General features: G+C 49.5%; 2 protein-coding genes across 7 annotated transcripts; one reads left to right on the forward strand and one right to left on the reverse strand.

The window, feature by feature from the left end:
- The first annotated feature begins 200 nt into the window (after window positions 1-200).
- On the forward strand, window positions 201-13,034 carry RIBC1 (RIB43A domain with coiled-coils 1). Its single transcript, XM_006096201.3, has 8 exons — window positions 201-286; window positions 580-693; window positions 6,626-6,742; window positions 8,731-8,812; window positions 9,016-9,360; window positions 11,701-11,819; window positions 12,252-12,661; window positions 12,781-13,034. Exons 3-8 carry the CDS (start codon window positions 6,626-6,628, stop codon window positions 12,860-12,862), a joined length of 1,155 nt encoding a protein of 384 aa, XP_006096263.2. The 5' UTR covers window positions 201-286; window positions 580-693; the 3' UTR covers window positions 12,863-13,034.
- A 127-nt stretch (window positions 13,035-13,161) lies between these two features.
- On the reverse strand, window positions 13,162-15,897 carry HSD17B10 (hydroxysteroid 17-beta dehydrogenase 10). Of its 6 annotated transcripts, none has more exons than XM_006096130.3 (6): window positions 15,803-15,897; window positions 15,336-15,500; window positions 14,371-14,535; window positions 13,882-14,010; window positions 13,691-13,799; window positions 13,162-13,499 (listed from the first exon to the last, which is right to left on the reverse strand). In XM_006096130.3, the coding sequence occupies exons 1-6, from the start codon at window positions 15,827-15,829 to the stop codon at window positions 13,309-13,311; spliced, it is 786 nt and encodes a 261-aa protein (XP_006096192.1). In that variant the 5' UTR covers window positions 15,830-15,897; the 3' UTR covers window positions 13,162-13,308. The 6 variants fall into 6 exon arrangements, with proteins under 6 accessions (XP_006096192.1, XP_023615813.1, XP_014317594.1 ...); XM_023760045.1 differs by having other exon boundaries at window positions 15,733-15,872; XM_014462108.2 differs by having other exon boundaries at window positions 15,580-15,872.
- Between the last annotated feature and the right edge of the window lie 6,060 nt (window positions 15,898-21,957).

Here is a 21,957-nt window from a genome sequence, read left to right on the forward strand (position 1 = left end):
CCTCGCGAGCATGAGTCCAGGCCAAACGGGATTTCCGGCTTCCGGCGCTGGCCGGAACCGGGGAGGAGGGCTTTCCGGCTGGCGTGAAAGTTTTGTTGACCCGTTGCCAGGATGCGAGCTTACGACAAGCGTTTAGGGCCCGCCCCCTTCCTTGTTGCTTGGCAACAGAGTCGCCGCAAACAAACCAAATCGCATCGGAGAAAGCAGACGCGAGGGATTGGAAGTCAAACTTGCTGAGACCAGTCAGAAATCACAGTAGGGTTATGCCCTCCGGGGCAGGAGGAAGGTGGGAGATCTGCTGTGGCTGCCGCCTGCCCGGTTACAAAGCTCAAACAAGGACAGGGTCGGGAAGGACTGTACGGGAAGGAGGGGCTAGCGGGAGGATTAGGTGTTCTATGAACTCAGACCTTGCTGTGGGCGGAGGCGGAGGGGGATGAAGTTCGAGGTTGGACGAGGTGTGAAGGGAAATGGGGTGTAAAGGGAGATAAGGGTACTCAAGCGACAGGGATACGGGCTGTCCAGAGGTTCTACCCTACCCCAACTCCCCCCGCCCCCCCCCCCCCGCGTTCTTCCAAGCAGAGTTCACAGACTGACGCTGTAGCCCAAGAGCAGACGTGGATCTGAGCCACTTGTTGGCTCCTGAAGCAGGACCCCAACTAGGAGCTTCAAACTTGGGAGTCCTTGCTGAGAAAGGTATTTTGTATGAACCCTTTATCCTTCTCTTCTCCCCACTTCCTATCTTCCTCTTCATGACTCATCTCTATCCTATGTCCTCCTCTCCATCCCCTTCTGCCCCATCCTTTTGTTCCCCCTTCTTTCGCTGCCCCCCAACTCTACCCTCTCTGTCCTTTCCCCCTCTCTATTCCCCATCTTTTATATCCCTCTCTTCCATCCCTTCATCTTCCTGTCACCTTAAACCTACTCATTACTAAGGCCATGGCCTTAGCAGTCCAAGAAGCTTAAAATATCTATGGAATCTTCCCTTCAGTGACTCATTCCATATGTCACCACAATGTAAGTATTGTGGTGACATATGGAATGAGTAGGCTGGGGTTAGTCCTGAGGCTGAGAAGAGTCTTAGTCTTAGGACAGGTGCAAGAAAGTGAGAACGTTTGGTTGACAGAATCTAGAAGAGGACCCATAAATGAAGTTCAACTTGGAGAAACAGTCATCATCAGGCTGAGGGAATAAAATGATCAAAGGACAGCAATCTGACAGGAAATGGAGCTTGGGGGCAAATCAAATTGAATCCCTACCTCATACCATATACAAAATATAATTCCAAATAGGTTAAAAACTTAAATGAGAAAGGCAAAACTTTAGAAATTTTAGAAGAATATATGGGAGAATATCTTTATGACCTCAGGGGATTTCTTAAATAATAAAAACTTTAAAAAATAATAAAAAAATGAAAAGACCAGCCACAAATTAGAGATGTTTGCCACATATAAATTAACAAATGATTGTTGTATAGAATACATAAGGAACTCATAAAATTAATAAGAAAAGAGCAAACAACCTGATTATTTAAAAAATGAGCCCTGACCGGTTTGGCTCAGTGCATAGAGTGTCAGCCTGCAGACTGAAGGGTCCCACGTTCGATTCCGGTCAAGGGCATGTACCTTGGTTGCGGGCACATCCCCAGTGGGGGGTGTGCAGGAGGCAGCTGATCAATGTTTATCTCTCATCGATGTTTCTAACTCTCTATCCCTCTCCCTTCCTCTCTGTAAAAAGTCAATAAAATATATATTTTTTAAAATGAACAAAAGAGGACATATGTAATACTTTCAACAATAATTATTTAAAAATAAATAAAAATAAAGTTTAAAAAAATAAAAAAGGAACAAAAGATGTGAATGGGCACTTCAGAGAAGAGTAAACAAAAATGACCAAAATACACATGAAAAGATGTACAACCTCATTAGCAATAAGGAAAATTCCAATCAAAATCAATTATAATTTTATAAGCACAAATGGGCAAAAATTATAAAGCCTGCAATACCAAGTGTTGGTGAAGATGTGGAGTGCCTACGTTTTTATACACTGTAGTTTTTTGGTTTTTTTAATTATTCCAGAAAGGAAGGGAGAGAGAGAAAGAGAGAGAGAAGGAAAGAAACAACAACAATGAGAGAGAATCATTGATTAGCTGCCTTCTGCACACCCCACACTGGGATAGAGCCCAAAACCTGGGTATGTGCCCTGACTGGGAATGGAACCATGACCTCCTGGTTCATAGGTTGATGCTCAACCACTGAGCCACACCGACCAGGCTACACTGTAGTTTTTATACACTGTTGGTACAATCTCCTTGGAAAACAAGTTAGCATTATCTTGAAAGTTAAATATACTTTAAGTGCTGGGATCCAGCACTTCCACTTCTAGGTATATGCTACAGAAACTTTCCCACTTGTATATATAAGTCTCTTGTAATCTACAGATTCCTCCTCCCTCTTTTTCTCTTGCAACTAAAAATAAATAAACTGGGTTATTTGGGCCACAGAGTCCTTGTCTTTATTGAAACCACTGCAATCAGGCTTTCATCCCCACAACTTTACTAAAAATGTTTTTGTCATGGTCATCAGCAATCCTCATATTATTAAGTACACACAGTTCTCAGTTCTCCTCTTAACCCATTATCAGTCATTCATTCTCTCCTCCCAAAAGCACTTTCTTCACTTGGCTTCTCTGACACCACACTCCTGGTTTTTCTTCCACCTCACTGGCCATTCCTGCTTAGCCTACAGTGCTGGCTCTTCTCCCTGTTTCCCCTAGGACATTCTTATCCATCTACACTCACTACTCCCTTAGAGGTCTCCTATTGCCTTATAGCTGTAGATTCCCTTATATCAGTCAGGATAAGCTAAATTATGCTGAGGTTACAAACAACCCCAAAATCTCAAAAGCTTATAAAGACCAACATTATTGAATGTTGACCTATGAACCAGGAGGTCATGGTTCAATTCCCAGTCAGGGCATATGCCCGAGTTGTGGGTTCAATCCTCAATAGGGGGAGTGTGTAGGAGGCAGCCGATCAATGATTCTCTCTCATCATTGATATTTCTATATCTCTCTCCCTCACCCTTGCTCTCTGAAATCAATAAAAATATATTTTAAAAAATTATTTCTCACTCCTGCTCCTTGGGTTGGCTGCATCTCTGCTCTATGTCACCACTCCAGGACCCAGGCTGAAGGAGCAGCCCTTACCTGGGACATTGCCAGTCTCATAGCAGAGAGTGAAGAGAAAAAGTGGCTATCACCTATTGGCTCTTAGTTCTGCTTGGCAATGACACGTGTCAATTCTCTCACTGGAAAGGGCAAAGCAAATCATGTAGCTAAACTTGAGGGCAATGAGATAAAGATGTATAATCCTTCTGTAGGCCCAAATCCTTAAAGTTACTCTTTTTTAAAATATGTTTTTATTGATTTTAGAGAGAGCGGAAAGGAGATGGGGAGAGAGACATTAATAAGCTGCCTACTTCATGCCCCCTACTAGGGACCGAACCCAAAACCCAGGCATGTGCCCTGACCAGGAATCGAACCATCGACCTATTGGTGCATAGGACGACGCTCAGTCCACTGAGAAACACCAGCCAGGCTTGAAGTTATTCTTGACACTGCTCTCACACCTCACATCCAATCCATCAGAAAGTCTTATCAGTTCTGCCTTCAGAATATATCCAGAATGTGACCACTTCTCACCACCTCTGCTATTCCCAACCTGGTGTGAGTCACCATCGTCTCTTGCCTGGACAACTCTATAGCCTCCTGTCTGGTCTTCTGGCTTGTAGCCTTGCCTCCCCTAATCCCAGTCTATTGTTAACACAGCAACCAGAGTTGTCCTTTAAAAATCAAAAGCAAAACACATCACTTCCACTGCTCAAATCCCTCCAATGGCTGCCTGTTTCCAAGTAAAAGCCACAGCCTTCCAATGGTCTGCAAAGTCCTACATGGTCTAGTCTAGCTCCTGCATTATCTCTCTAATGACATTTCCTACCTACCTCTCCTTTGCTCACACAGTTGCCTCCTGCTGTTCCCTTGAATGTGTGTCCATCTTTTTTTATTTTTTTCTTTTATTTTTTTTGTGTGTCCATCTTTTTTTAAGTATATCTTTTTTGATTTCAGAGAGGAAAGGGAGAGGGAGAGAGAGATGGAAACATCCATGATGAGAGAGAATCATTGATCAGCTGCCTCTTGCACCGCCCCTCCCCCCCCCCCCACACACACACACTGTGGATATAGCCCACAAATTGGGGGCGGGGGGGGGAGAGAGGGAGAGAAACATCATATGCCTCGACCGGGATTCGAACTGTGGCCTCCTGGTTCATAGACTGATGCTCAACCACTTAGCCACACCGGTTGGGCAAATGTGTGTCCATCTTAAGGCCTTCACACTTGCTGTTCCCTCTGCCTGAAGTGTTCTCTTCCTAGATAGCTGCATAGATGACTCCTTCAACTTCTTCAAGTATTCAATCAAATATTACCTTCTTAGTTATGTGTCCCCTGATGTCCATATTTAAAATTGAAACACCCCCTTCTATTTCCTTGGCACTTTCATTGCCCCTTATCGTGCTCTATATTTTTTCCCATAGCACTTATCATCATCTTACAAACTGTTTAATGCACTCTTTGTTGTATTGTGTGTCTGGCCCCACTAGAAAATAACCTCCACAAGGACTCAGCTTTTTATCACTTATGCTCCTTGATGTCTCCCAATGCTTAGAAGAGTGACAGTGAGGCACTTCACAAGTATTTGTTAAATGATAGAATGAACATGAGTGAAAAAAAGCAAGATGTAAAATAATACATTCTTCATGATATTCTATAAAGTCCCAAGACGAGAAAATGTTTTAAAATGTTGTTCGGGGAATGGTACACACAGTGTATTAATGCATATTAGTAAGGGAGTGGTAACATTTGGGACAATGGTTATCTCTCAGGGTAAGGATAAGGGAGAAGAGATACAAGATACTTAATATTGATCATGTTCTATTTCCTAAGTTGGAGAGTTGGTTCATGGGTCTCTATTTTATCATGCTTCCTAACTTACATACAGGTTATATATATTCTCCTGTGTGTATCTAATATTTCACAGTTACAAAATTTTTGTGTTTTTTAAATCCTCACCCAAGAATTTTTTTTTCTCTCATTGATTTTCAGAGAGAGGGAAAGACAGAGAGAAACACTGATGTGAGAGAAACACATCGATTGGTTGCCTCCTGCATGAGCCCTGACCAGAGTCCAGGCTGGGTAGGAGCCTGCAACCTAGGTACATGCTCTTATCTGGAATTGAACCTGGGACCCTTTGGTCTGCAGGCCGACACTCTATCCATTGAGCCAAATTGGCCAGGGCTGGTTGTGTGTTTTTTAATCCTCACCCGAGGATATTTTTTCCATTGATTTTGAAAGAGAGTGGAAGGGAGGAAGAAGAGATAGAGATGGAGATAGAGATAGAGATAGAGATAGAGATAGAGATAGAGATAGAAAGAGAGAGAGAGAGATAGAGATAGAGATAGACATCAATGTGAGAGAAACATCAATGTGAAACTCATCAATTGATTGCCTCCTGCATGCACCCCTACAGGAGCAAGGAGCGAATCTGCAACCCAGGTATGCGTCCTTGACTGGGAATCCAACCCGCAACCATTAGGTCCGAGGGCCAGTGCTCCAACCCACTGAACAAATAGGCCAGGGCACAATGTTTTTTTAAGATGGGAACTAGCTGTAGGAATGGTATTCCAAACAAAACGGTGGATAAAGGCCCTGCGGTGGGAACAGCTGTGTTGTTGGAGGACTCACTTTTGCACCTGGGGTGCTGTAAGCAGGGGTGCTGCTGGCATGAGATGAGCTGGAGGGGTGTGCAGGAAGCGGATCTTGGAAGCTCATGTCTAGGAGTTTGGATCTGATTCTAAGTGCAGTGAGAAGGCAAGTGGAGTGTTTTAAGCAGGTGAGAAACACGGTAAAATTTTTAAAAATGTAAGGTATGAATATTTCAAGCTTTAGATCCCAATCTACTTCAAAAACCTCAAGTCTGATTTCTTGCCTCAGATTAGCTGAGCTCTCTGTGTTAGGATGATTTCCTAATGGCCGAAGGGCCCTGTGCCCTTAGAAACACATTTTGTCAGTCTTAGCGCAGACTGCCTGAGGGACATGATAAGATTTATGTTTGCGCAATGTTTTGAGCTGTGGCTTTGGCTGGCTGCATGCCCAAAACGGGCTGACCTAAGTATGAAGGGACACAGGCAATTTTAAGCCCTGTCGCTTTTCATTTGACTGCAGAATAATAAAAATAAATAAAGGGGTAATGGTGGTGCCATTTGCTGAAATGAGGAAAACGGAATAAAGCATAAAGTGAAAGGGAGAGTGTTGTAAGTTTGAGACTTAGAAAGGGGAGCAGGGAGGAGGTCATGGAGACACTCTTCTAAACCCAGCAGGTGGGGGTAGACTGGCACCAGATTGTGAGGCCTGAATTCAGGTGGCCACAGCAGAGATGGAGGATACGAATATGAAATATAACAGGAAGTAAAATCAGTAGGAATCACTAACCAACCGGTGAGATACTATGGGGAGAAAGGAATGGGGGTGGGGTCTAGCACTGATGGGGCATCCTACCTCACCCTTTCTCCAGATGTTTCCCTACAGCCTGCCACCAGATCCCAAGGAGGTGGCAGCCACTGAGGCTAGACGAAATCGCGAATTGGAGCGACAGAAACGATTCCTTGATGTGCGCACCCGAACCATGGGGGTGAGTGGGCAGTGGGACTTTCTTGGGACCCAGAGCCACCTCACTTTTGCCCCTGGAGAAGAACATAGCAGTACCTGTTACCCCCTCCCTGGATTTTAAAAAATATGTTTTTGGGGGGTTTTGTTTTGTTTTGAATATATTTTCATTGATTTCAGAGAGAAAGGGAGAGGTAGAGAAAGATAGAAACATCAATGATGAGAGAGAGTCATGGATCTGCTGCCTCCTGCACGCCCTGTACTGGGGATCGAGCCTGAAACCCGGGCATGTGCCTGACCGGGAATGGAACCATGACCTCCTGGTTCATGGGTCAACACTCAACCACTGAGCACACTGGTCAGGGCCCCTCCCTCATTTGAGCAGGCCCTGGGGATGGAAAGGAAGGAGAGGGAGAGAAAGCACCCACCTATAGGCACAGGAAGGGCCTGGGAAGGTGGTTGGGGTTGCAGGGGAAGAGACTTGGGGAAGAAGAGCTGTGACAGTTGGCTCCAGTCAGCTCTGGGCCAACAGGCCTGGTTCTTGAAAGACAACTAGCGTGGAACCAAAAGAAGTCCAAAGGATATTGGTACTGCATATACCTAAACTCTCTGTAGAAGGCTACATAAGAGACTGTTAGCCAGGCTGAAGGGCAGAGATGGGAGGGACACGTTCTTCACGAAACTGTATTCCCCTTTGCACAATTTTGAAAAGGTTTAAATGAATGAAGTACAATCAAAATAAAGAGAAAACATTGGTAGTTTAAGAAAAAAATTGCCCTAGCTGGTTTGGCTCAGCGGATAGAGCGTCGGCCTGCGGACTCAAGGGTCCCGGGTTCGATTCCAGTCAAGGGCATGTACCTGGGTTGCGGGCATATCCCCAGTAGGGGGCTGCAAGAGGCAGCTGAATCGATGTTTCTAACTCGCTATCCCTCTCCCTCTCCCTTCCTCTCTGTAAAAATATCAATAAAATATATTAAAAAAAAAAGAAAAAAATAGATTGGGGGATGGGTGAAGGGAGGATGCCGCATGTATTGTGGAAAAGACCCCACACCTGCACTCAAGGCCAGGTCTGCTGTGTACTACGTGTGTAGCTTGGGATGAGTCCCAGGTCTTTGAGCTCTAAGCTCCTCCTCGGAGGCTAAAGGTATTAACTTAGGGTGGCAGCCCTGTCAACCAGAGCAGAGTGCCTGACCCAAGTAAGTGGTTGGCTGAGGCTTGCGTGGTGTGACTAAGATCCTGTTGGCCAGCACTTCCTAGGGCCTGCTCTGTGCCAAGCAGTGGGTTGCACAGGAGCGACACAAAGCTGAGGCCCAGTCTCGGCCCTTAATGGACTCACAGTCTGGGGGAGGAAATCACCAAGAGGCCAACTTCAATATGATGCGGACAGTGGGTCTGAGATCCTGTGGGAGTACACCTGCCGGAGGGGTCAGGAAAGTGCAGCCTGTGCTGGAGGGATGAGTAGGTTTCCATAAAGAACGGATGAAAAGTGTTCTAAGTGGCCGGAGCAAAAGCTGTCTATGCAAAACGGACTAAGATGTGCAGGAAACTGTAAGCGAGGAGCTCCTGAGGGTGGGACAGGGGAGAGGGTACCGAGATGAGGTAGGAGAACGAGCAGGAGTTAAATTATCAAGGGGCTTCCGAACCATGCTGAGATGGTGGAACACTATTTTTTTTGAAATATATTTTTATTGATTTCAGAGAGGAAAGGAGAGGGAGAGAGAGACAGAAACATCAATGATGAGAGAGAATTACTGATCAGCTGCCTCCTGCACGCCACCTTCTGGGGATTGAGCCTGTAACCCAGGCATGCGCCCTGACCGGGAATTGAACCGTGACCTCCTGGTTCATAAGACAATGTTCAACCACTGAGCCATGCTGGCCGGGCTATAGGTGCAACACTATTATCCAGTAGGTATTAGGAATCTATAGGAGGATTTTTAAACAGGATTTCTGAGCAGAGTAAGGCCTGCTGCTGGGCCTCTGCCACAATTTAGCTAATTTCTTTGGGATCAGGTGGATGTTGGAACCCTGAACAGCCAGGTAGAAGAGCGGAAGCTTCGGGAGATCAGAGAGCGGTGCAAGGAAGAAGCTTACGGTAAAAGCCCAAGGCCAGAGGCCTGCCAAGGAGGAGAATGAACGGGACTGAGTGGACTAAGTAAGGCAGTTCTGCCTCCAAGTGGGGCCTTGAGGCCTGGGGGTGGTGGAACCAACCGGGTGGGCCTTAGGGGCAGGGGCCATGCTGAGTGGGCTCTGTCCCTCCCGTGGGGCTTCCTCCATGTCCCTGCCCACCACCCCCAGGTACCGCCCAGGTCCACTATGATATGGTAGCGCAGATGCTAGAAAAGGAAGACGCAGAACGGACACGTCGCCTGGCCAAAAAAGTCCAAGAGTTTCGCGAGCAGAAACAACAGCTCAAGAATAAGCGTGAATTTAACCTTTGGGGTCCAGACCAACTCTGGAAGGGGTTTCAAGCCCTTTGCGCTAACAATGATGCCCACTATGGCCCATCCAGCTTACAGTGCTTCGCTGGGGAGGACCCAGGGAGGGCCGCGACCATCAGAATGCAGCAGGAGCAGTTGAAGCACAACCTGGATAAGCAGATACAGGAGCGACAGCAAGCCAGGGCTGATGAAAGGCGCACCAGTAAGTAGCTGGGCCCTCCAGGCTGAGACCTGAGGCCTGGTAGGAAAAAGTCCCAAGTCGGGGACAGCACCCAGGAGACCAGAACTGGAGGTGGTGGCGGGGGCGGCGGGGGGCGGGGGGGGGGGAGAGACAAGGTCCAATTACCCCTAGGGCTGCTGCTGAAAGATTGATCAGACCTCAAGCTCCCTGACTTTCTTCAGTAACTGACAGTATAGCCATTGTTCCCCATCAGCCTAGCATTTCTTTTTTTTTTTTTTAAATATATATGTGTAGTGATTTCAGAAAGGAAGGGAGAGGGAGAGAGAGAGAAATATCAATGATGAGAGAGAATCATTGATTGGCTGTCTCCTGCACACACCACACTGGGGATTAAGCCCGAAACCCTCATGTGCCCTGACTGGGAATCGAACATGACCTCCTGGTTCATAGGTCGATGCTCAACCACTGAGCCATGCCAGCTGGACAATCCTAGCATTTCATTACCTGGAGGCAGCACAGTAAAGAAAAGACAGACCTAATAGCTCTGCCACTTACTAGCTGGTTTGGGCAAATGAATGTTTCTCTCTGTGCTTCAGCTTTCTTGTCTTTAAAATGGGAATGAATCCATTGCACATAGAGCTCACGTGAGAATGAAATGAGATTCTGTGTGTGCAGCACAATCTGTAGCACTGGGTCTGTGAATGGTCTGGTTTAGGATTTACACACAGTTTAGTATCAGTGCATTCCAGGGTTGAGAGTTCGGAGGAAGAGAGAACACCAAACTAAGGCATTGTGACTTTATTGTGTAGGCAGTGGGTCACCACGTAAGGGTTTTAAGTCAGTGCTCAATGACCAGTAGCTACCATTACTATGACATTATCTGTGGCCACGTCGTCCTCTTCCATTGGAGTAAGCCTTTCCAGGGCAAGGACCATCTCTTATTTACTCATACTGCCCACCTTTCAGTTACCCCTATTATACAGCATTCTGTTCTGTTGTACCACTTACAGATGTAACTAACTCTGAAAGTATTTGTGGATGTCAGTCTTCTCCCCAAAATGTTGGCTCACTAAAGATGATCCATATGTCTCATTCGCACACCTGTATGCCAGTTGCCTAGTACAGGGCCTACCACTGTGTAGGGAGCTCAATAAATCGTTGCTGAATGATCAGTTGAAGACCAAAGTAAACAAGATAGGCACCCTCCAGAAGCCCACAGAACTATGCCTTCAAGAAAATCCGTTTAGCCCTGGCTGGTGTGCTCCGTGGTTAGAGTGTCGGCCCACTCACCAGAGGGTCACAGGTTCAATTCCCAGTCAAGGATGCGTGTACCTGGGCTGTGGGTTTGCTCCCCGCTCCGGTTACCTTCTAGTGAGGAGAGAGACGGGCAATAGGCAAAAATAATTTTAAATGTAGAATATATTGGATGGTGACAAATTCTAGGGAGAAAAATCAGGGAAGGGAAATAAATGTTGGAGGTAGGCAGGTTGTCATTCTAGGTAGGAGAGAGAGGGAAGACCTCATTGAAGCAGTAACATTTGAGCAAAGACAGGGAAGCAAGAAAGCTGAGCCAAGAGTAACATCTTTTGCAAACCCACGAGGCAGGAGTGTCTGGCATGCTCTAGAAACTGCAAGACCAGTGTGGTAGGTTTAAGTGTTAATACCTTTGCTCAGGTTATGCCAGTGGCCTGAAATGCCCTTTGCTTCTTGGCTAATATGCAACCTGTATTTCAAGGATCACCTCCTCCTAGAAGCCGTCCTCTCACCCACTGCCTAAAGTTCCCATAAACCCAGTCAGTGTGACTCAGTAGTTGAGGGTCAACCCATGAACCAAGAGGTCATGGTTTGATTCCCAATCAGGGCACATGCCCGGGTTTCAGGCTTAATCCCCAGTAGGGTGTGTGTAGGAGGTGGCTGATTGATGTTTCTCTCTCATCGATGTTTCTATCTCTCTGTCCTCTCCCTTCCTCTCTCTCTCAAAATCAATTTGGTGTCCTCAGAACCCAACACATGGCTCTTAGACTGAGGCCCAGAGAGATGGAGTGATTTCCCCAAGATCACACAGCTCAGAAGCAACAGAAGAGCTGGCACTGGGATCCAGGTCCACTGGAGGCATCTTTCAGTTAGGCACTTGAGAAATCCTTGTTACTGCCACTTTGGCTATCCTTAGCCTGACAGAGCAGCTCACTCTACATGCCTACAATTAGGATATTACCCCCACTCCGAAACATGCATACACACACACACACACACACACACACACACACACACACCAACTATGCTTGTTGAACAAATGGCTGAATGGGCAAACCCAGAATGAAGCAGGCCAGTACAGGGCCCTGGTCAAATTTCTCTGTGTAGATGAGCTCCGTGAGAAGCTGCGCATAGCTGTGGAAACTCGGGCCGTCCAGCTGGCCAAGCTGGAGGAGTCTTGCCGCATAGCCATGAAGTATGCCATGGCCAATGCCCACAAAGCCCAGGTATGGCCTGAGCCATCCAGCGCTCTGAGCCCTCCCTAACCCCCTGAACAAAGTCCTGGGGAGTCTTAGCCACAGCTGCTCCTCACAATTATTCTCAATCAACACCATCCCTCTCATCTACCTGAGGACTTCCCCCTTTATCCAAGGGGACTCTTAGGGCAGAAGATACCATTCCCCACCTCAACTCAGGCTGACTAGGGAACAGAACTCTGCCCTGCCTTCCCCAGCTGCTCAGCCTAAAGGCTTCCAGAGGGAAGGGAAGTTCTCTGTCCATTCCACCCCTTCCCCCACCTTAGGTCATTCAAGGGCCATGCAATACCTCTGTTCCTTCTGCCCTTGAGATGGAGAATAGGGCCATGTCTCCCCTTCCCCTGTGACTGAAAGTTCCCTGAGGTTGGGCACCCAAATTCTCCCATTTGGGGATCCCTCCAGGCAGCTGAGGTGGCTGAGCGACGGCTGCAAGAATATCGGCGTGAACAGGAAGCCAATTTGAAAGACATCCATACCCAGATCAAGAGTGACCTAGTGAATGAAAAACCCCAGATCACCCCACAACCTGTGATGGCCAACCCTGCCTCCCGGATCCTGCCCTATGGCGGGAAGGGGAAGGGCGTGATTCCAGAGAAGCAAACCAGCATCAAGAAAGCCCAGGCGGCGCAATGGCGTGAAAAGGAGGTGCAGCGCCGGGCCGAACAAGCACGGGATGCCGAATGGGGAAGACAGGCCGCATGCCTGGCCCAAGCATCCATGGAGCTTGAAGAACAGGAGAGGCAACTATGTGCTGAATTCCGGAGAGGGCTGGGCTCCTTCAACCAGCAGCTGGCTTATGACCACAAAGCCCAGTAAGTTCTAGGGGGTGGCAGCAGGGATGACTGCCAAGGGGTAGGGAGGAATGGTGAAGGCCAGAAAGACAGGGAAAAGGGAAAGCCCATTGGTTGAGGCCTCTGCAATTCTTTCACAGGCAGAATTACCTGAATTCAGTGATCTACACCGGTCAAGCTGCGGTCCCACATAACCTCCAGTTCAACACCAGTGGCCGCTGAGCTCAAGATGGTCATTTCTTCCTTCCCCCTCTCCCATGAAGCCCATAGAAGCTAGCAGTTTGAGGAAAATGCTGCAGATCCCCTTCCATTTCCCAGAGGAAGATAGCTGAGCCAGTACCCCTACTTGTGAGCATAGGTAATAAAGTTGTTCACTAAAATCAAGGCCACGTGTTAGAATAGGACCCAAAGGTGTGAGGCACTGCTTTTCCCATGTCACCCCTGGGATCTGTGCATCTGTCAGTCTTCACCCATTCACCTTTTCCCCCATGTCAGTTCCCCCAGCACACAGCACTGCCCACTTCCTGTAAGAAATAGACTTTATTAGGCACAGAAGGTGATTAGTGGGCAGAGTTATAAAATGGCTACCAGGCTTCCTCCCAAGCTGGAGTATAGTATGCCAGGGGAAGGATGGGTGGAAGAGAGTGTGTTTCGTCTGCCCCCTCCCTTCAAGGCTGCATGCGGATGGCCCCATCCAGCCGGATGACCTCTCCATTGATGAATGGGTTCTCGATGATGGACTGTACCAGATGAGCATACTCAGCAGGGTGGCCCAGTCGGCTGGGGAAGGGCACCTGGCTGGCCAGGAAGTTGCGCACTTTCTCTGGGAGGCTGGTCAGCAGTGGGGTGCCAAACAGACCTAGACAAGACAGAGTCAGGGACCCGCCCTTGCTTTCATGTTTACCCTGTCCCCCCCTACCCCGCCCCGGCCCTACTTGTAGTGCTTCCCTATGCCCAGGGATGGACGGCTGCTGCTGCTGCTATTCTTCCCTCTCAATGGCCCATGGATCCCACCCAATCCCAGGTGTGGCAGGGAGGGGATAGGTTTACCTGGAGCAATGGTTATCACCCGGATGCCCATGGGAGCCAAATCCCGAGCAATGGGCAGTGTCATGCCCACTATGCCCCCCTTGGAAGCAGAGTATGCAGCTTGTCCAACCTGGAGAAAGAGTGAAGGTCATAGGTGGGAGGGCCCCCAACAGGTCACTGAGGAGGCACAAGCCTTGCCCCTGCTCACACACCTGGCCCTCATAGGCAGCCACGCTGGCGGTGTTGATGATGATCCCACGTTGGCCTTCCTGGTCTGGTTCATTCTGGCCCATCTCACCAGCCACAAGGCGGATCACATTGAAGGTTCCTATGAGATTCACCTAGAGCAGTGGTCGGCAAACTCATTAGTCAACAGAGACAAATATCAACAGTACAACGATTGAAATTTCTTTTGAGAGCCACATTTTTTTAACTTAAACTGTATAGATAGGTACATTGTTATTAACTTAATTAGGGTACTCCTAAGACTTAGGAAGAGCCACACTCAAGGGGCCAAAGAGCTGCATGTGGCTCATGAGCCACAGTTTGCCGACCACTGACCTAGAGGACCGGTAGAGACATGGTTAGAACTTGAGACTGAGGCAGGTTTTGTCCCCTAAAAGCTTTGGGAGCACCCACAGCCCAACACATCTTATTCCTACCCCTAGACTCTAGGTCCTAGAGAATCTCCAAGGCCTCACATTGATAACTCGTTGGAAGTCCTCCAAGGTATGGGCCTGGTTCCTCTTTAAGTTGTATGTCTTGAGGGCCACCGCAATGCCTGCACAATTGACTGCCACATCCACACGGCCAAACTTTTCTTTTGCTAAAGCCAGAGCTGCTTGCACGTCCTTCTCTGAGGTCACCTTCAGGAGGAGAAGTGGAGGAGGGACTCATCACCCAGCACACACACTCCCCACTAAACCTATGGGAGGGGCAGCAGAATTATATAAGCAAGGGAGAGGCCAAGAGAAAACTGGAGAAAGCTGAAAATGTCAGGTACTACAGAGCAGTGTTTCAAAACGTTTTTTTAAATCTATGCCGTCTTTGGATAATTTCACATATGAGTGGAGATTCTCAATTGCTGTGAATCAGAGCACTGTTTTGAGAATTAGTGATATGAAGACAGACTAGCTTTTTTGTGCCCCTACCTGCTAAGATGATTGCATCAAGCTTTACTGTCTGTAGTTTTTTTCATGAAAAGTTTTTCAACTTTGTAAATATAAAATTACAGGGCACTAGGAGTTTTTCAAACTATACATATCCCCTCCAGGAGATCGTGACATGTCCAATCCCCATCCCCACTGTTGTGAAGGGAAAAGGAGATGGGTTGCCCTGGCCAGTGTGGCTCAGTTGGTTGGGTGTGGTAGAGTGCAGCAGAAGGTTGACAGTTCGATTCCTGGTCAGGGCACATGCCTGGGTGGCCCACTCAATCCCAGGTAGGAGGCAGCTGATGGATGTTTCACTCTCACATGGATGTTTCTCTGTCTCTCTCCCTCTCCCTTCCTCTTTCTCTAAAAATCAATAAAACTGTTTTGTTTAGTTTTGTTTTTAAGAAAAGGAGACGGGCCCACCCCTCACACAGACAGCAGCCTATGGGAGGGAGGGACTCATGGGTTCCCAGGTTGGTGACTTGCAGGGGGGGGGGTGAAGTGACCCCACTTACATCGGTTGGGGCAAAGGCGCAGCTCTTCCCTAACTTCTTGGCCTGCTCCTCCCCATTCGAGCTGGGCATGTCCAGAAGCACAGCACTGGCCCCCTGTCCCACCAGTCGCTCCGCTGTGGCCAGTCCTAGGCCTGAGGCGCCTCCGGTTATTACGGCGACCAGGCCCTGTGAAGAGGTACCGTCAACGGTTACGCTGTGCAGATCCTTTCATCTGCCCGTTCTCCAGGCGTGCCCCTCTCCTTACCGACGACAACTCTACGCTTCTCATCCCGAGAGAGTCCACCCAGGCACCCCACATACACGTGCTGCGGAGAGTTGACCTTCACCTCCCGAGCCCCACCGCCGCAATACCGGGCCTAGAATCGCGTGACCATTTTTCCCGGCACCGATCTCTTCCCTCTACTTCCACGGCCGCCAAAGTCCCAGCAGGTTCAGCGGGCAAGCCGCAGGGGCGAGGACCCGGATACCTTCACGCTCCGACACGCCGCAGCCATCTTTCCCACGCCTCTCCCACAACCGGCTGCCGGCGCTCCTCCAATGGCGAAGTGGGCGGGACCGGAAAGTGGGCGGGGCCGGTTGCCGGCGCTCCTCCAACGGGCAACTGGGCGGGGCCGACGGAGCAGGCGGAGCCGGCTGCCCGCGCTCCTCCAATGGCGGAGGGGGCGGGGCCGGCCGAGGGGGCGGGGCGTCCGGGAGTGTGCTGACTGCTCTGGTCTCTTGCCCAGAGGGTTAGGACATGGCAAAGTGCCTTCAAAGAGTTGTGTCACCTGGGGAAAGAACCCAAGAGCAGCAGCTCAATGCCACACCCTCCGCCCAACTCTCTAGCTGGCCCAGGGCCAGACAGCCAGCTCCGCGGGAGCCGGGGAGCAACAGGAGATTGCGAGTCCCTTACTCCTCAGAAAAATCCTTCATTCAAATATAAACGTTGCTGAGAGACTCTTATATGCTCGGCTTTAAGCGGGGATACCCAGAGGAATAATAAAGGGTTCATGCCTTCCAGGAGAGCACAATTCAGTTGGAAAAGAGATACTTACAGTACAAAAACAAAGGAAGGTAAGAGAACCAGATTCTGGAACACAGACATGAATAGCTGAAGATGGAGATTCTGAGAGCCATGTAGATAGGAATATGTTGAAGAGATCTCGGGGAACAGAGATGCCAGGCCGGATCACAGAGATAGACAGGGGTGTGGAGAGCCACTAAGAGACACAGTAGCTAGAAGAGACATTAGGAGACAGAGCTGCTGAGAAACACAAGTCCAGAGGGGCATAAATACAGAAGCAAAAACATCTTTCACCAGTTCAACCTTTCCTACTGTCCTCTGTATCCAAGGTATTTTGAATCCCAAAGCCCAGATCACACACTGCAAATTGGATTTCAATCAGAGGCTGTCATTTAAGACCCAGGTGAATGCATAAATAAGTGGAACAACAAATCGATATTTCTCTCTTCTTTCCTCTCTCTATAAAATCAATAAATAAATTTTAAAAAATTTTAAAGAAATACATATGTTGCCCTAACTGGTTTGGCTCAGTGGATAGATCGTTGGCCTGCGGACTGAAGGGCCCCAGGTTCGATTCCGGTCAAGGGCATGTACCTCAGTTGCGGGCACATCCCCAGTAGGGAGTGTGCAGGAGGCAGCTGATCGATGCTTCTCTCTCATCAATGTTTCTAACTCTCTATCCCTCTCTCTTCCTCTCTGTTAAAAACCAATAAAATATATTTAAAAAATAAATGAAATACATATGTTATATGTGCTTCTTTATTTTTTTGTATATTAGCTCTTTATTATATAGGACTAGAGGCCTGGTGTACAAAAATTTGTGCACTGGCAGCAGGGGGGGTGTCCCTCAGCCCCACTTGTGCCCTCTCACAGTCTGGGACCCCTCGGGAGATAATGACCTGCTGGCTTAGGCCTGCTCCCGGGTGGCAGAGGGCAGGCCCAATCCCTAGGTGCAGCCCCTGGTCGGGCTCAGAGCAGGGCCGATTGGGGGGTTGGGGCGCCGCCCCCTGTCACACTCAAGGCAGGGTCAATGGGGAGGTTGCCGTGCCACCCCCTGTCACGCACAGAGCAGGGCCCATGGGGGCGTTGGGGTGCCGCACCCTGTCACACACAGAACCGCAGTGTGATCAGGGGGTTGGGGAGCTCCCCCCTATCAGGCACAGAGCAGGGCTGATCAGGGGTTGGGGTGCCTTCCCCTGTCACGAACAGAGCAGGGTGGATAGGGAGGTTGTGGCCCCTCCCCCTGTCACACACAGAGCAGGGTCGATGGGGAGGTTGCCGCGCCATCTCCTGTCATGCACAGAGCAGGGCGGATAGGGAGGTTGTGGCCCCTCCCCGTGTCACACACAGAGCCGCAGGGCGATCAGGGGGTTTGGGCTCTGCCCCCTGTCACGCTGCTTCAGGGGCCAGGAGGCCTCGCAGCTCCGCTGATCCCAGTGCTGGGAGGCCTCGCGGCTCTGCTTGACACAGGGGCAGTGAGGCCTCACTGCTCCGCTGATCCTGGTGCCAGGAGGCCTCACGGCTCCGCTGATCCCGGTGCCAGGAGGCCTTGTGGCTCTGCTGATCCCGGGTTCGGGAGGCCACGCGGCTCCGCTGATCCTGGTGCTGGGAGGCATATTACCCTTTTACTATATAGGATAGAGGCCTGGTGCACGGATGGGGGCCGGCTGGTTTGTCCTGAAGGGTGGACTGGATCAGGGTGGGGGTCCCCACTGGGGTGTCTGGCCAGTCTGGGTGAGGGGCTGAGGGCCATTTTCAGGCTGGCGGGCGACTGAAGCTCCAAACCTCTCCTTTTTTTCTTTTTCTTTTTATTCTTGGATTTATTTACCTTCTATGGCTGTCACAGGAGCTGAGAGCCGGCTTTCTCTCTGAGGCTCGGCTCCAGCTCTGAGACCTCGGCTGCTGAAAGCAGGTATCTGGTTTGTTTGGGTTCTATAATCGAAACACTGTTTCACCTCCAGCTCTGAGGCCCTGCTGGCTGAAAGCAGGTTTCTGGGTTTTTTTTAGCTTCTATAATTGCAACAATGTTTCTTAAACTGAAAGCTCAGAGGCCGGCAAGGCAGGCGGGGAACGTTGGCTTCCTCCGTCACTGAAGCAAGCAAGCCTCCTGTTCGTTTCAAGCTGCCTGGCTGCCGGCCGCCATCTTGGTTGGCAGTTAATTTGCATATCGCCCTGATTAGCCAATGAGAAGGGTAGCAGAGGTATGGCTAATTACCATGTTTCTCTATTATTAGATAGGACTAGAGGCCCGATGCACAAAAATTTGTGCACTCGGGGGAGAGGGGGGTCCCTCAGCCCGGCCTGTGCCCTCTCGCAGTCTGGGACCCCTCAGGAGATAACGACACGCTGGCTTAGGCCTGCTCCCGGGTGGCAGAGGGCAGGGCCAATCCCTAGGTGCAGCCCCTGGTCAGGCTCAGAGCAGGGCTGATTGAGGAATTGGGGCGCTGCCCCCTGTCATGCACAGAGCAGGGCAGATCGGGAGGTTGCGATGCCACCCCTAGTCACCCTCAGGGTACGGCCGATTGGGGGGTTGGGGCACTGCCCCCTGTCACACTCAAAGCAGGGTGGAAGGGGGGGTTTGCGCCCCCCCCCCCCACCCCACTAAGAACGGGGGCGGGTTAAGGGGTTTGGGGCCCCGCCCCTTTGTACCACAAAAGTTCAGGCCCAAAGGCGGGGGTTGATGTCTTTTCCCCCCCCACTTAAAACCATGGCACTATTGGGGGGGGGTGGGGGATTTACCCCCTCCCCCCTCCACCCACCTCCCAGGCGCCACAAGGGAGTTGGAATCCCTCCACTCTCCCCCCCATACCAGGCCCAACTAGGGGGTTAGGGCGCTTCACCCTTTCACCCCCAGAACACGCCCGATAAGGGGATTAGGAACTGCACCCCGTCCCACACAAAACAGAGACCATGGGGGGGGGGCGGGTTGGGGCGCTGCACCCTGTCACACACAGAGCCGCAGGGCGATCAGGGGGTTGGGGAGCTCCCCCCTATCAGGCACAGAGCAGGGCTGATCAGGGGGTTGGGGCACCTTCCCCTGTCACGAACAGAGCAGGGTGGATAGGGAGGTTGTGGCCCCGCACCCTGTCACACACAGAGCCGCAGGGCGATCAGGGGGTTTGGGCGCTGCCCCCTGTCACGCTGATCCCGGTGCCGGGAGGCATATTACCCCTTTACTATATAGAATAGAGGCCTGGTGCATGGGTGGGGGCCGGCTGGTTTGCCCTGAAGGGTGTCCTGGATCAGGGTGGGGGTCCCCACTGGGGTGCCTGGCCAGTCTGGCTGAGGGGCTGAGGGCCGTTTTCAGGCTAGCGGGTGACTGAAGCTCCAACCACTCCTTTTTTCTTTTTTTTTTTTTTATTCTGGGCCAGCTTTAGCTCTGAGGCCTCGGCTGCTGAAAGCAGGTTTCTGGCCTTTGTTTACCTTCTGTATTTGATACAATGTTGCGGTCCGGCTGGCTGAAGCCTGGCTGACTAACGCAGGTTTCTGGGGTTTTGTTTAGCTTTTATATTTGCAACATAGTTGCTTAGAGTTGCAGCTGAGAGGCTGGCAAGTCAGGCGGGGAACGTTGGAGTCCTCCATCACTGAAGCAAGCAAGCCTCATGTTTGCTTCAAGCTGCCTGGCTGCCGGCCGCCATCTTGGCTGGCAGTTAATTTGCATATCGCCCTGATTAGCCAATGGGAAGGGTAGCGGAGGTACGGCCAATTACCATGTTTCTCTTTTATTAGATAGGATGTTATCATCATCCCAGAAATTAACTTTTTTATTGATTAAGTTATTACATATGTGTCCTTATCCCCATGTTACCCCCTATCCCCCCCATTCATGCCCTCACCCCCCTGTTGTCCATGTCCATTGGTTAGGCCTATATGCTTGCACATAAGTCCTTTGGTTGATCTCTCCCCCTTACTCCCACCCTCCCCTACCTTCCCTCTGAGGTTTGATGGTCTGATCGATGTTTCTCTTTCTCTGGATCTGTTTTTGTTCATCAGTTTATGTTGTTCATTATATTCCACAAATGAGTGAGATCATGTGGTATTTATCTTTCTCTGACTTATTTCGCTTAGCATAATGCTCTCCAGGTCCGTCCATGCTGTTGCAAATGGTAAGAACTTTTTTTACCACAGCGTAGTATTTCATTGCGTAGATGGACCACAGTTTTCTAATCCACTCATCTACTGATGGGCACTTAGGCTGTTTCCAAATCTTAGCTATGGTGAATTGTGCTGCTTACATGTGCTTCTTTATCAATACATTAAACACCAATCTCCATCAACAGATTTAGTGGCTACCATGATTTCAAAATAATGTTATTTTGAGAGATCTGCAACAACCATGGTAAGGTATGAAAATCTGATTTCCATTGGTGACAAAGCCACAGGTACTGCTATAGTAATGTAGCTTGTTACACCCTTAGAAGGACAGAAGGACATGCTACATTTCTGTTAGTGATAGCAAAAATAAAGATGCCTTCCCCTCCCATCCAAATCCATGGGCTCCTTAAATTTTCTCTACAGACTCCAAAGGGGCTGTGGACCCTTCGTTAAGAACTCCTGTTTAGAGCAAACGGAGGCCATTAGGTGAATGTTTCCTCTCTTGTCACTTCCAACATTCTCAGTAGCCACACTATCCTTTTCTTGGGTCTCAGAGAGGAGAGGTCTTGTTTGGGGCTTCCCTTCCCACTGGGCCTGGGTCCTAGCCCCTCCCATTTCCTTGGGGATTTGTGCCATTGAGCATGCCCAGTCTTTATTGTTCAAACTTCTGTCTCAAGATCATTAGAAAATCGGGAACAGATGAACTCAATTGATATCCATCAGTTTGGGTGCATGAGGACCAGAACCAGCAACATCCAGTATTACCTTACAACCCCCCAGGGGCTATTCGGCATACCAGGAGATGAGAGAAAAACAAAGGTGGTCTTCACTCCTGGGAGATAAAAACTACAAGATAAGCCTTTTAACCCCTGTGGGGGCTAAAGTTACCCCTGCAAAGACAGAGTTGTACTGGATCTGGCTGGCTCTGAGGTGACTTTGGCAACTATAAAGGGACTCAAATGATGAGTATGGAGAGGACCCAAATGTGTGCTTGTAATTTCCGAGTGAGTTTGGGCACAATTGTTTTTTTTTTTTTTAAATATATTTTATTGATTTTTTACAGAGAGGAAGGGAGAGAGATAGAGTTTTAGAAATATCGATGAGAGAGAAACATTGATCAGCTGCCTCCTGCACATCTCCTACTGGGGATGTGCCCGCAACCCAGGTACATGCCCTTGACCGGAATTGAACCTGGGACCTTTCAGTCCGCAGGCCGACGCTCTATCCACTGAGCCAAACCGGTTTTGGCTGGGCACAATTGTTTAAAAAATATGTTTTTATTGATTTTAGAGAGAGGGGGGAGGAAGAAGGGAGAGTGAGAGAAACATTGATGTGAGAGAGTAACATCGATTAACCAGTTACTTCTTGTATGCACCCTGACCAGGGATTGAGCCCACAACCTGGGCATGTGCCCTGACTGGGAATCGAACCAGCGACCTTTTGGTGCATGGGACGACGCTCAACCACCTGAGTCATACCGACCAGGACAGCTGGGGCACAATTTGAATGAATGTTTTAAACTCT

This window comes from Myotis lucifugus, unplaced genomic scaffold (genome assembly GCF_000147115.1).
Source record: "Myotis lucifugus unplaced genomic scaffold, Myoluc2.0 scaffold_169, whole genome shotgun sequence".
NCBI lineage: Eukaryota > Metazoa > Chordata > Mammalia > Chiroptera > Vespertilionidae > Myotis > Myotis lucifugus.

Coding starts and splice junctions, on each gene's coding strand:
- RIBC1 (XM_006096201.3), top strand. CDS start 6,626: ATGTTTCCCTACAGCCTGCCACCAGATCCCAAGGAGGTGGCAGCCACT. Junction 8,813..9,015: donor GTGCAAGGAAGAAGCTTACG/GTAAAAGCCCAA, acceptor CACCACCCCCAG/GTACCGCCCAGGTCCACTAT. Junction 11,820..12,251: donor CCAATGCCCACAAAGCCCAG/GTATGGCCTGAG, acceptor GGATCCCTCCAG/GCAGCTGAGGTGGCTGAGCG.
- HSD17B10 (XM_014462108.2), bottom strand. CDS start 15,633: ATGTGGGGTGCCTGGGTGGACTCTCTCGGGATGAGAAGCGTAGAGTTG. Junction 15,501..15,579: donor GAAGCGTAGAGTTGTCGTCG/GTAAGGAGAGGG, acceptor ACCTCTTCACAG/GGCCTGGTCGCCGTAATAAC. Junction 13,500..13,690: donor GGTGATAACCATTGCTCCAG/GTAAACCTATCC, acceptor TGTCTTGTCTAG/GTCTGTTTGGCACCCCACTG.